Below are 12,209 nucleotides of genomic sequence, written 5' to 3'. Positions count from 1 at the left end.
ATATATAAAGAACATGGGGTTGGTCTCCTTTCTTTTTCATTCTGTATTCTTGCTTTTGACATAAGATTTAAAGTAGACTCTAATAAAAGTGTGAGCACCAGAAACTGCCTGCCTGGCCTGGTTAGGGGGTATCTAGTGCTCCCTGCCCAAGAAAGGTCACGAAGAGTTGGCTCTTGTGTTCCTCTGCCATTGCTCAGTGTTGTGCAGCAAAGCTATAGTTTATAGTATATGTATTACGTGGCTCTCTGAAAGGCTGTGTTTACTCTTGCTGTCCTGAAATGAATGATTTGTCAAAGTGATGTGATTCGGTCCCAAATTTATCTTGTGGCTTGACTGGGTATTTGAACTTTGAACTTATCCTGGAATCATTCATGAAGGCTTCATGGACATGGCCAGGCCACTGTTACCAGTGCGTAGAGCCTTCATTTCTTTCAAATATATAAGAAGTGGTTGTAGAAATCAGGGAGATAGGGGCTATTCAGCTTGCTGATAAAGAAATGCTCTGTTGTGTTAAATGCACTTTTAAGGGTCTTTGGTTTTTGTAGACAGAAAAAAAGATTGCTTTTTTCCTTTCACTCTCCTGTTTGTACGAGAAATCTACCACTATAGAAGAGGCTCTTAAATCCATCAAAAGCTTCCAGAATTGAAATGTTAGTATCAAATAGTTATCAAAATCCAAATATTTAAGATACTAATATTCAAATCGTACCGGAAAATTACAGGGTGGGTTTGTTTTGTGGGTTTTCTTAACCATCAGATAGCACTACAGATGTAGCACACTTAGAGGAGGGGGGAGGAGAGAAATCTTGTCAGCCAACATACCTTTTCCTCCTCTCCAGAGGCATTTCACATGCGCTTTAAAAAAAGATGACAAATCTCCCCCCTCCGTGCACATGTTCAACACCGTACGGTTGGAGAACAGCAGTAACCCGACAGAAGCGCGTTTCCCCTGCAGCTTTCTGTACAGCTCTTATTGTGTGTGTTATGAAAGAAATGGAAGTGGTATGAAAAAGTCCCTCCTTTTTAAACGCACCAAATTCTGTGCTTTCTGTCATTTTTATTTAACTTACAGTTAAGCATTGGGAAGCTTGTGACTGCTGCAGAGCTTGATGAGCCTATGCAGAAATCTCTTGACAGCAGCGAATTAGGTTCTTCTGTGTGCATCAGGTTGTTACTATTATTTTTATGGCTAAAATCCTGGCTCCTCTAAAGTTTGACCTTTGCCTTGAACTTGGTTCTAAATGCAGGCTTCCACCTGCGTAGAAACGAACCTTTTTTGAGGAGGGAGCTGGATGGTGGGTTGCTTCTCCTGCCTGGGGGGGTTGTTGCCAGCCTGGCTCACGCTTGTCAGAAGTTGGGGAAGAGAAGAGGTCGTCTGCCAGTGCCAAGTGCCCTCAGCCTCCCTGCTCCTGCCTGCCTTCCCCGTCTTGCAGAGCCAGCCCATACCTTCTGGACAGAAAACAGCCCCACCATGTTCATACCATGTTTATGTTGTATTTATACCATGTTTGCTGCAGCATGCCCGGGAACGGGCAGCTCCAAATCCTGCCGCCCTCCTGTAGCTGATGTGCTGCTCTTCACCGTATCCTGGTGAAGCAAATCGAAAGATGCTGGAAGATTTCAGGAGAGGCGAAGCAAGGGATTAATCTTCTGTGTTTTAACTTGCTGCTCGGTCAGATATTCGGGGGGCAGGGTGTTTTGTTTTGCCCAAGTGTAGACCTGTGTGATGAGTGTTCAGCTCGGCTTCGGTTTGAAACGTGAGAAGGGAGGAGGGAAGAAGATTTATTTGGCTTCTCTTATGACTTGTGGTTTCAGTAACTTTACTGGGATTTTTGATATAATTCAGACTTTCTCACTCCAGCCTTGCAAACTTCAAAGACAGAGGCTTACTCCGATGAATTTTCATCAGTGTCAGGAGATGATAAGGTGACAGGGCGCAACCAATATCTTTCCAGCTTTTATCCACCTCCCCCAAGGGTAACTCCAGAAGAAACTCTGGCTACTAGGTCATTTACATTCAGAGACATGGTTCCTAATGCTTCACAGGAAAAACTTTTCTCTTGTTTTCCTAGCACAATAAAGTGCAAGAAAACGGTTTCATTAAAAATCTGCAAAAGACATATGTCATCCGTCCCGCTGTCACCCTGGATCTCTATTTCCCCTATTGTTGAATTGTTAAAGCAACTTTTCTTTTGTGTGTAACGTTTCCTTTCCTTGACTTTATTTTATGTGACTTGTAGTCATTTTCTGGGTGTAGCAATGATTGATTTGTTGTTGCAGACAGAGCAAGTATCTGAGGTTGAATTACATCCTCAGATGAATAGACCCCCGTCGCAGGCAGAAGAAAACAGTTCTGCAAAAAAGGTGAGACCTGCACTTGCTGTACCATTGTGGAGTGATTTGCCTTCGTCTACAAATGTGGTTGCTTTAAGTTTTAAAGCAATTAAATGGAGGGTTAAGGTTACATTTTTACATGTTTACCTTCTCTGGAGGTCAAGACGCTAGAGAGAACCGGGATCACGTGTGACATCAGCTCAGATAAATCATTAAGAAAGCTCTTAGTACATACACATCGATGCACGTGCTTTAAAAGAGGCAGCTTGCCATTTGTTTCAAATCAATAGGGGCTTGTGGAGCCTTAGGGAAGACAAAAAAGGGTTTGGTTGTACTTGACCCCTGCCCCCCTGTAATTCTTTCAAATTGTGACGCACTTTTTGCTTCCAGTTATTGAGGATTCAGTTTTGATGTAACCACACCTGTTTGCTAGGGATCAGAATCTGCAACTAAATGTACGTAGGTTGGGAGAGTTTGCTCAAGATGTGCCGTTTCTAATATGTTTTTGCACGAACTTATCGTTTGTAGAAAGTAAGTACTGAAATTGCAATGGCAGTCTTCACAGGGCCTTGCTTAGGGATGGAGTGGCCTTAGCAATTGCTGTGAGCCTTTCCCCACTCCTAGTCAAGCTCCCACCACTTCATTCCACCAGCCCCAGCCAGAAGAGGTTTTTGATGGGGCGCAAATGCAAGTCCTCCCCACTACGGCCCCTCCTGCAGCTGGGGAGCACCTACAAGACCTTTGCTCACTCAACCAAGAACTATATTGGCAGGAGCTGTACCTAGTGCGTACCTTGCCCAGGGAGCATCATCACACTTCTTACCCTAATGAGGGGCACAGACAAATGTCCGGTGTCTTTTCCTATATGCGATAAGGCTTTCAGGACAGTGTCCACTTGTGCTCACCGCATGCTGCTACTGGCCTAGCCCTGCTTCTTCCTTCCTCTGCTTTGCAGCCCTGCTGGGGAAATTAAATCCTTGTGGTCCACCTACTTCATGCTCGCCCTCATTCCACCTGGCTCCCTAAAATACAGAGAAGCCCCAGGGAAACTGGGGGGTGTGGGAAACAGGTCATTGACCCACCTTCCAAAGGACCAGCGGAGGGCTCTGCTTTTAGGTGTTGCATCATTTTTTCCAGTATTGCATTTGAAATGGAAGAGGGATTTATCCTATGGGTTTAGTAGGTTTGGGCAGTTCAGGGTAGACTGGGATTGTGCATTTGTCATCCCAGCAGTTTATAGTTGTAGAAGGCATACGCAAGGTCCTCACTTGCCGTACGTCATGTGTTTGCAGGGAGCTGCGCATATGCACAGGAGTTCAGAGCACGGTATTATCTGAGATCTGTGCAGTGCTGATGTGCTGACGTCCTTATCAAAAGATCTCATAATATTTTTAGGTCTTTTTTTTTTCAGTAATGGCAGAACTCTGTTTTTAATGTTGAAACCCCTTGTTCCCTTATAATTCTAATTCCTTTAATAATTGTAATCCCTCTAATGCTAATTATTGACGGACTTATGTTGGTTTCATTCTGTATCACCATCAGTTGCCTCTTCTGCTGAGTCAGGCTGCTTACTACCATGTTTTTTGTTCCTTTCTTACGATTGCTGGGTCATTAAATACTTCCTCATTTCTTTTTTTCTTGTTTTATTAATCCTTGGCCAAAACATAGTAAGGAAGATAGTCTGGCCCAGTAAAATGCACACTGTGGAAGTGATGATAAAATCTGGTCTCTGGTCTTGACTGTGACACTAAATGTATAACTTTTGTCAAGTTGCTTCAGCTTTTTGAGTCTTAGCTTTCTCATTCATTAAATGGAGCAGTAACAGTTCTCTCTCTTGTAAAAGAGATCTAATAATAAAATACATTGAAAATGATAAACAGCTTTAAGTCATTAAAACAAAAAGAAAGGATGTCTTTATTGATAAGTCTTTTCATTATTTTAAATTAAGGCATAAAAATCCAAGACTTTTTGTTTTACCTACAAACCAGTCTTATCTCTCTGATGTAACTTACTAGGAGAAGTAACTGTCCTTCTACGTTTCCAACATCTTAATTTTGCATGGATCATTTTATACAAGTGTCTTTCTAAACTACTTTCAGTGTTGCTTTATGTAAGAGAGGAGAAGGGAGAGACTCCATGCCAGATGGGGTGAGGTAGTAAATTGGGATGCAAGTGATTGATTATTGATTTTTACCAACTGAGGATAATTAAAAATAAATCTTGTTTTGGTTCTTGTTTGGGTCAACTGGGGGCCAGTGTTTGTATTTATACTCCCCCCTTCACCCACCCCACCCCCACCCCCCCCCGCAAAGGTGCACAGAGCTATACAATCCAGTTCTGAAGAGCATGTCTCCCAGACGAAAGACAAAACACCAGTATAATCATTTCATTCATTAAGGGTTTGCGGGAGTTATTGTTCCTTTTTTCGAAGTCAGAAACCTGAGAGGCTATTACCAAATTTGAATTAAGCTCTGTACCTCTTTAAATTATGAAATCTTAGGCCAGCTGTCAGCAATTTCTGTCTCACAGGTATTCCCCGGCTGAGTGGCAGCAGACACATGGCCTGACTTAACCTTGCTGTGCTTCTCCCTTGCAGGAGGTTGTTCTTGCTCAGCCACCCTCCAAACCTGCCCGCAGGAAGCTCCGGACAGAGACGCAGGGGCTGGAGACCCCCGAGCTTTCTCCCACTGTAAATGTGACTTCTTCCCTGCCAGCAGTCAAGCCGCACCTCCCAGTCCAAAAGTAAAAACCTGTACCAAGCATGCCAAACCGTGAGATCTGATGTGGCAGGCTTTGCGTTTTGTGTCATTTTGTGCTTAATAGTTCTGGTTTTGGGAATGCTCCGCAAGATGCAGGTCTCTGAAATCTACATCTGTCTTCTCAAATGCAGGCTAAGTCTGTTGTGACTGTATAACTTGATGATATTTGATGGATAGCCTCTTCAAAGGTGTCCTACCTCTGTATCTGGTAGACACGTCTGAAGAGCAAGCCTAGCTGTTCAACCAGCATCTCTAACACAGCTCCTGTTAGCTCTGTGGGTGTGTGGTTTTGCCTTACACATATCTTCTGGAATTTTGCTCATTCTTGTGGACAGATACGACTAAATAAGTGCCCAGGAAGTTGACTCATGAAGCTCTTGATGTTGGTCATATTCTTGTGATGTTTCTTCATGGCAAGGCAGGTTAGAAATGGTAATTTGCCACTCGCCACTGGTATGAGCCAAGCCATAGACCACTTGTGATAATCCGATAATTGCTAGACCCAGCATGTGTTGTTTGCTGTCATAAATATGGCTGTTGAAGCTGTCAGCAATGAAGACTTGTAGGGATTTCACTATGTATTTATTTAATAGCAGTGGAGAAGGGGCTATGCAAATGGTAAGCGAAGGAACTTGAAGCTCTACTGGGTCTGTACATCTCCCTCAACTGAAACAGTGTGCAAACATTATAGCCCTCCTTCACCCAAAGCCTTGCAAAGACATCTGGTTTTGTCTGAAACAAAACCGAGCTGCCGAAATCAGTTGAGTGGGTCTTGGCAAACTGTTTATCAGTAGACTGAATCTGTGCTGCATAGTTGGAGATTAGAATAAGTAATAAGGCTCCTAGGATGCCCTTAAAGTGCTATTTTGTGCTTTGGGAGAGCATATTCCATAGTGGTTCAAAGAAAGATAACAACATTTGTTAGCATCTCGACTTAATCCTGTCATGTCTATATCTTTCCTAAAATGTTTAAATGACTATGGAGGTATAGCTCCCTGTTTTTTATTTTTTCTTACCATTATTACTTTATAGCCTATGGAGAGTAGTTTGAAGCAAAATCATGAAGCAGAAAACTTTCAGTTCACTGGAAGATAACAGCATAAAGACCTGCCTGTGCTGTGAAACAGATTTTGTTGCAAAGATCAGTGCCATCAGCTTTTTTAAGAGGAAGAGCTGATGGCGACTGTGTACCCCTATAGACCTTATTTAAATAGAGCATCTTTTTTAGATCAAATTTGTCATTAAAAAACTCTTGATACCTCATGTAAAACTTTTAAAATAATCTATTTGGAAAAAGGCTTGGATATTTAGCCAATATTTTCTGTATTTTCCTTCCTTTTTCCTGTTCCTCTGTTTCTTGGAATAGGTTGGTCCTTATGTAGAGATCTGCATCCTTTTGTACCTGTCTGCCTAACTGTAGTTTCTTTCGGATCAGTTACCATGGGCTATAAGGTAATAATAATAATAGGAGAAAAAAAAGTTAAGCAGCAAAAGAGATGAGGAAAGTCCGTAAGCCATCTTCTTGTGTGACATCAGATGGTTTTGGTGGAAATTACTGCTTTGAATGAAAAAAAGATTAATTTTTGAAGTAAACAAAGATCAGAATCAGCAGTGCCCTAAAAAATCTGAGGCAGTATTTTCACGCGGATGTCCTTTCTTTCCACATAGAATGATTTTTGTATTTTCTGTTACTACCCATTCCTGAATCTTTGAACTCTACAAGTATCTGAAAACCGCTAAAACAAAGATGCTGCAATAAGTACAAGGATTATTCTTAAGTACAAGTGCAAGGATTATTCTAAGATGAATCAGGATGCAGTGATTTTTAAATAATTGAGATGGCCTAAAGTGTTTCTGGCATTCAGGTTAAGAAATGTGACTGTTTTACTTTCAAATAGTCTACCTGATTCAGCCATCTCATTTCAGTGCTACGTTTTTCTTCTCTTAAATGTGTAGTTTGTACCTTGTCTGTGAAGTGTAGTCCAGTGTGTATAGAGTACAGACACGCAAAATGGATGGCTGGTCTTCTGGCACCAGCCACTGTTGAAGCTCTTAATTGAAATGTTTTGTATTTATCTGTCTGGCAGACAGTCTTCCAAGCAGAAAAGGGCTATTCAGACCGCTATACGAAAAAACAAAGAAGCCAATGCTGTGCTCGCCAGGTTGAACAGTGAGCTCCAGCAGCAGCTGAAGGTAAGGAATGCATTGAAAATCAGTGACAAAGCTCCCTGCAATCAGTTATGTGTCACCTCCAGCAGAGAATCTTGTTCATCCTCTCAGATGAAACCTACTGTGTTATTTCCTGCTTTCTGGAAGGGAATAACTATACTGTATGAGTGGGTAGGATGAGGCTTTCTGGGAAAAGCTATTACCCATGTGCATGCAGCTCTTCTGGCAGTTAGAGTAAGTCTAAAGGGTGAACTTTGTCTTTCTGAAAAGTTTGGTAAAGTGATGATGTCATCTAGTGCAGAAGAGCAACTCACTCATAACTTTCTTGTCTTCTGGTCAGTTGTGCTACGTAACTGTCTCCTGGAGTCAGGCATTTGGTATACATGGACTGGCTAAACCATGCTTTTTGTGAACATCTAACGCTGATTTTTAATCTCTGCTGACTTGTCTGTTAACATGTTCTCCAGGGGCTGTTTTCTTATAAATGTCAGTTCTGGTTTTTCTGTTTTCTCAGTCCAAAGGTATACAGATTTTAGTTTTTCACCTGTTACAGCTTTTTCCTCCTTGCATATTATGAACACACTTGTCTGGAAAGGGAGGTGAACCCTCAGTTAAACTTTCTCTTCGGTAAAGGTGAAAGTTTGCATGTTCAACTTTGCTTTAACATATTTTTTTAACTGGTTTTCAAGGATCTCGCAAGAGAAATACAGGTTGGATGCTCTATACTGAAATCATAGCAAAATATAGGATGGTGATTGAAATAAGCAGGGGGTGAAAGCTTTTAATGACAGCACATTGCCATCATTCCTTGGCTCAGGTCTTATCTGCTTCCATGCCCTATCTTCAGCATGCTTAAACTCCCTGACCTGCAGGAAACAGGCCAGTGCTTTTATCTGTGTTGTACCATAGGGTGAAGGAAACACGTAAAGACAGAGATTTGCGTGAGTTCACACAAGAGCAGAAAACTGAACTTGTCCTTCAAGTTGTATTGCTGCCTGGAAGCTTCCTGTTGGAGCAGGGCCTGTTTTCATGGGGACCAGAAGACATGATGGGTGCCCCTCAGGCACAGCTTCCAACGAGGTGTGGGGAGCGTTCAGATGCGCTCCTGGGCTGGGGCTGCCCAAATTGGTTACCAAAGCCTGTAGGAGTCACAGGTCAGCCTCGCTCCCAGACGGGCCAGGAGCCCTTTGCCAGGAGGTTAGTGAGAGCTGGGTGCCCCTCAGGGGCAGCCTTGAGACCAGGAGAGGCTTTCCCAAAATAGCCGATCCCCAAAGCCTTCACAGTTAGTTTCTGACCCAGACTGATGAGCTTCCTGCCACATTTGCCAAAGAGGTGGATTGCGAAGCCTGTGTCGTCTTAGAAAGTCTAAGTCTCATTTGTTTCTAATAGGAGAGATTGGTTGCATGAACCAAAAATTCTTTTTTTAAAAAATGCAGTTTAGAGGGAACTGTGATTTCAAAGTAACCTCATTTTCTTTGGTAAAATTGTCAAACTGGCCCAAGCTATTGCACTGGCCAGTGGATGTCTGCTCCTCTCCATGATCACCCAAGTAAGAGACTGAGCCTCCATATTGCCCCACCATAAGGAGGAGGCAGCAGACAGATGTGCAGCATGGTTGCAAGGCATTGGTACAGTGTTTTGAGACTGCAAGGAGAGTTTCTTAACCAGCAGAGCCCCAAGCACCCGGTCAATGCCAGCAGTTTGCCTGGCTGATCTTTACCGGGAGCGGGGTGGTGCATGCAAGCATCCCAAAAGTTAACAGCACACCTCTCTCCCTCCTGCAGGAGGTTCACAAGGAACGCATTGCCTTGGAAACGCAGCTGGAGCAGCTACGTCCCGTCACCGTCTTGTGACCTCCCGCACCTCCGTGCAGCAGCGAGAGCAGAGCCTGCATCCCGACAGCCTTGCCAAGGAGAGAAGGGCGGCGTAGCTGGGTAGGGTGTCTGCTGAGGTGGTGGCAGTGGGGTGGACCACCTTGTCGGGTCTCCCTTCACCCTGCTGCACGCCTTTGCCTTTGCAGGTAAAGAAGGTACAGAAAGCAGATATCTGACTGGAGAGGGATGCTTTGCCTTCTTTCCTCCCTCTTCCCAGCCTAATGTGTTAAATGCAGTTTATTGCTGAAATGAATAACCTGAGAGTATTTTATTTATGTAAAGAATTCCTGATTTATACGTGTTCTGGCAGCACCTCCTGCCCTGGTCATTAAGAGGTACAGCATTCCTGAATTCTTGCTTAAGTTTAAAACTCATACTCTGAGATGGGCTTCTGGATGTTACTGATTCCTGTAGGATTGTATCATGGTAGAGTACCTGTGGGTTTAACGTACTACAAGAATAAAACTCACTAGACGTACAGAGTCTTTATCCGCAATCACATCAGATAATTATTTTCTTAGCACTGTTTATTATGCAATCACGGATGTATTTTAATGTTAGAGCTTGTATTTTGTAAGTTCAAATCATATGAGAGAACAGTAAAAAATACTAAAACTTAATTATTTTGGAAGTTACAAAGAAAATATGTTTTTTGAGCTGTAACTGCTTCCTATCACCAGTGTTTGATCACTTGCTTGCAATTGCCAGTATCTCTGCATACTTGTAGCATGTTTGAGATCACTGGTTTATAGCGTTTTTTTCTTTTTCTTTTTTTCTTTTTTATTTTTAACCAACAGTCTATTTCTAACAAGAGGTTAAAAATGCCTTTGGGGCATTTTTATAAAATCCGTTCTATGTACATTTGTATTAGTCTGCTTTGTTTTCTTAATAGCTGCTGATTTGTTTCAAGGATGTGTACAAGAATTGTATTTCCAAAAGAAGAAAGATAGCAAAAGTGCTATATAAGAGGTTATAAAAATGTGTGACGGAAATAATTGCCTTCTACATCAGGCTTTCTTTAAGGTTCCTTTGCACCTCACTGGAGATGCTACTGGTAGGATGAAGCTGCTAATACCCATCTCCTTTCTAAATGAAGAAACAAAGGTTAATTTTTTACCTGGGTGTGATCTAGGGCCAACTGAATTCAGAGGGAATTTTCCCGTGGATGCAGTCATCATTGGTTTCAGTCTGCGTTCTCACAGTGGAAGCTGGCAAACTAATATTGCTTTATTTCTTGGGGGACTCCAGACATAGCGGCATCAGGCCTGCTCCCTCCATGGATATGATGTGTGCTTTCGCTGCAAGGGAATGTTGCCTCCCTGTTATCCATCTTAAATGTGATGCTGCACGTGCTTCATACCCTGTTGTTCACTGACCTAATTTAAGTGTACGCATTTGCTCTGCGGAAACAGTGCAGCAGTTTTTTACCGTTGTTGGTGTGATGATTTCTCCCTGTAGCTATAGGATGGCCCCGGGGCTGAGAGGAAGGAGGGGAAGGGTTTGAAGCAGCTGGGTAGCCACCCTTCAGGGTGTATCTTGGAATGGCTGCAGTGGGGTATAAGAGGACACTAGAGCAGATAAAAAAACCTTTTTGAGAGATAAGGCAGACATCAACGAGAATGTTTGAAGTGATGAGGAAACAGCCTGCTTTTGCTGAAAGGGATGTGGATGTGGGACATGGATCCAGAAGTCTGAAGGTAAAAGCAAGCGTTTGCAGAATTGTTACTGAAAGTCTGCTTTTGTAACACATTGGTTTCGATTCAATTAAATACCACTATGTCAACAAGCATCAACCATTTCTCTGCATTTGGGACTTCTTTTATGCGACTGTTGCATAGCTGGGGTCAGAGGGTCACTCCTGGTCAGTGACAAAATGCGAGAACTGCAAACTTTTCTGGGAAGCTGCAAAGCAGCTGCTGCCCTCTTGCTAGTGTTGGTACTGTTCAGAAGTTATCATAATACTGAGTCATTCCTGAGATGAAGTACTCTTTCTTTCTTTGCTATTTAGTTCTTGCATTGTCATTTGGTTAATAAACCCCTACAGTTCGATAGAAAATAATCGTGTGGCACCTTTGTTTTTTATCTTTATGGGTGACTTTTAAAAAAGCTTTTTAATGATTACAAAAAAATGTGCACATTGCATTTCTAAGGCAGTGGATGGCTTTCTCATGTTTGATAGGAGCTTCTTCTGGAATAATCCCCCATTTATTTCACTTGGATTATTCATGGAATAGATGTTGCTCAGAGGAAGAGTGGAAGTCTGGTTTATATGTCTTTCTCAGATGTCTCCCTTCTAACATACAGAGGTTTTTTTTCATTCACTGGAAATTAGGATACTTGGTTAGTTGATCATGAGATATTTACTCAGTTGTTACCCTACCACAGGACTTAAAAAATTTAAAATCTAACCATCCCTGCATTTTTAGGGATGCAATCATATGCCCCACTCAGCATCAAGATGTGGAGTGTGAGTTGATTTGTATTCTGTTTGATGAAATTTTGGCTATGATGATTCACTACTTCATATAGAGAGTAAAGTGAAATAGTCAAGGAGAAATTTTGGAGTGTTTTACATATGATACAGAAAGTTGTTCTTCTCAATGTCTCAGTACTTAAGCATTCATGATAGCCCATGCAAAATGCAAAAGTGTATCTGATTTTGGGGGGCTGTTAGCATTTCGAGAGGGAGAGGAGAAGGCATTGTGAAGCTCTAAGACAGTGCTTCAGGCAGTTGTTCCGTGCAGCCACACTCATGGCTACTATTGACAGGTCCTGGCTGGTCAAATTTCACATCTAAATCCAGTTATCACAGATTTTCTCAAAAAATATTTTTCCTTTAGAAAAATTTGGGTACAGCAAAATCGTCGTTTCTTGCAGAAACCTTAATGTTCTGAAACTTTGGATGGGAGATGCTCCTAGACCCAAGAGAGGCCATCTGGTGAGAAAGGGAGACCTCACAAGCAGTTTGCTCAACGTTCAGGGCACTTTCTTGAGCTACAGGAGAGCAATCAGCTTTAAACCCCTGATGTGCCTGACCCAGAATAGCAGCCAGGATCTGCCTGTCCCAGCTTAC

At 42.4% G+C, this 12,209-nt stretch overlaps 1 protein-coding gene across 1 annotated transcript in view; it reads left to right on the top strand.

Annotated features, from left to right (window-relative positions):
• The window catches only part of REPS2 (RALBP1 associated Eps domain containing 2), a 107,574-nt gene extending 96,386 nt beyond the window's left edge, over positions 1-11,188 (top strand). Inside the window, exons 15-18 of the mRNA XM_074151593.1 lie at positions 2,281-2,364; positions 4,931-5,076; positions 7,181-7,286; positions 9,047-11,188. Of these exons, the coding sequence (XP_074007694.1) occupies positions 2,281-2,364; positions 4,931-5,076; positions 7,181-7,286; positions 9,047-9,115 (405 nt within the window). The 3' untranslated portion in view covers positions 9,116-11,188. The remainder of the gene's footprint in view (positions 1-2,280; positions 2,365-4,930; positions 5,077-7,180; positions 7,287-9,046) is intronic.
• Positions 11,189-12,209: the final 1,021 nt, after the last annotated feature.

This window comes from Numenius arquata, chromosome 1 (assembly GCF_964106895.1).
Source record: "Numenius arquata chromosome 1, bNumArq3.hap1.1, whole genome shotgun sequence".
Taxonomy (NCBI): domain Eukaryota; kingdom Metazoa; phylum Chordata; class Aves; order Charadriiformes; family Scolopacidae; genus Numenius; species Numenius arquata.
This window is presented reverse-complemented; position numbering and strand designations above follow the sequence as displayed.